The sequence below is a fragment of the Protobothrops mucrosquamatus genome, unplaced genomic scaffold (assembly GCF_001527695.2).
Source record: "Protobothrops mucrosquamatus isolate PMUCROS unplaced genomic scaffold, P.Mucros_1.0 scaffold28, whole genome shotgun sequence".
Lineage (NCBI taxonomy): Eukaryota > Metazoa > Chordata > Lepidosauria > Squamata > Viperidae > Protobothrops > Protobothrops mucrosquamatus.
Window position 1 is genome coordinate 3,015,261 of NW_015386413.1, and position 1,508 is coordinate 3,016,768.

Sequence of the window (1,508 nt, forward strand, 5' to 3'; positions counted from 1 at the left end):
CCCCCTCATGACTCGTGGACTTCAACTCCCAGAATTCCTGAGCCAGCCTGGCTCAGCTTGGAAACCTCTCCCTTTCCCCTCAGCATGGCTGGCTCAGGAATTCTGGGAGTTGAAGTCCACCAGTCATAAAAGAGCCAAGGTGGCCTACCCCTGGCCTAGGCCCCTTCATGACTCGTGGACTTCAACTCCCAGAATTCCTGAGCCAGCATGGGGGAACTATGGCCCCCCTCATGGCTTGTGGACTTCAACTCCCAGAATTCCTGAGCCAGCATGGCTCAGCTTGGAAACCTCTCCCTTTCCCCTCAGCATGGCTGGCTCAGGAATTCTGGGAGTTGAAGTCCACCAGTCATAAAAGAGCCAAGGTTGACTACCCCTGCTTTAGACTCTCTTTGCCTCCATCCTTGGTGCCTGTAAGGGGAAGGAGAAGATTCCTGCTTTTGTTTTAAATCAGAATTCAGTTCTCTGTTGGAAAAAGCCTCTCCAGACCTCGGTGTCAACTCGTAAGGATTAAACTTGGTGGGGAAGACGTCCCTCCCTTGTGCGCAAAGAGGCTGAAGCTGCAGATGGTCCCTGATTTCAGGCTAGTTCTTTCCTAGGAATTAATTTGCGGAGAACTTTTCAGCAGGAGATCCCCACCTTCTGATGGGGCCGGCTTGTAGACCCCCTGGCCAGCTGTCTTTGAAGGGAGACTCTTGACCGTTAGTGCAAGGCCCACCATCCAGTCTTCCTCCGTCCTTCGTCTGTGATTACGGGACGGGATGGGAGGTGCTTCTGTTTGCAGAGAGGGAGAGAGAGACGGCGTCTCCTGCGCCGAGCGTGGATTATGGAATATTCAGAGGTTTTTCTCTTTATTTTTTGTAGACCTGGAAGAACGAAGGTTTTTTCGCCTTGTACAAAGGATTCTGGCCCAACTGGTTAAGGCTTGGGCCTTGGAATATCATTGTATCCTTTTTCCATACGTTTTCTTTTATTCATTTATTCCCTGCCTTTATTATTTCTGCAAATCACTCAGTTCAGCAAATATGTCCGACACACATTTTTCTTCCTATGTTCCCCACAACAGCAACAATAACCTTGTGAGGTGGGTGGGGCTGAGAGAGGGTGATTGGCCCAAAGTCACCCAACTGGCTTTCATGGATAAGGCGGGACTAGAACTCCCAGTCTCCTGGTGATTGGCCCACAGTCACCCAGCTGGCTTTCACGGATAAGGTGGGACTAGAACTCCCAATCTCCTGGTGATTGGCCCAGCTGCTTTCACGGCTAAGGCAGGACTAGAACTCCCAGTCTCCTGGTGATTGGCCCAAAGCCACCCATTTGGCTTTCATAGATAAGGCAGGACTAGAACTCCCAGTCTCCTGGTGATTGGCCCAAAGCCACCCATTTGGCTTTCATGGCTAAGGCGGGACTAGAACTCCCAGTCTCCTGGTGATTGGCCCAAAGTCACCCATTTGGCTTTCATGGATAAGGCGGGACTAGAACTCCCAGTCTCCTGGTGATTGGCCCACAGT

General features: G+C 51.3%; 1 protein-coding gene across 1 annotated transcript in view; it reads left to right on the forward strand.

Moving 5' to 3' along the window:
* SLC25A30 (solute carrier family 25 member 30) overlaps positions 1-1,508 on the forward strand; it is a 22,110-nt gene that overhangs the window by 18,979 nt on the left and 1,623 nt on the right. The window contains 1 exon segment of the mRNA XM_029283162.1: positions 796-942. Coding sequence (XP_029138995.1) covers positions 796-942 — 147 coding nt within the window.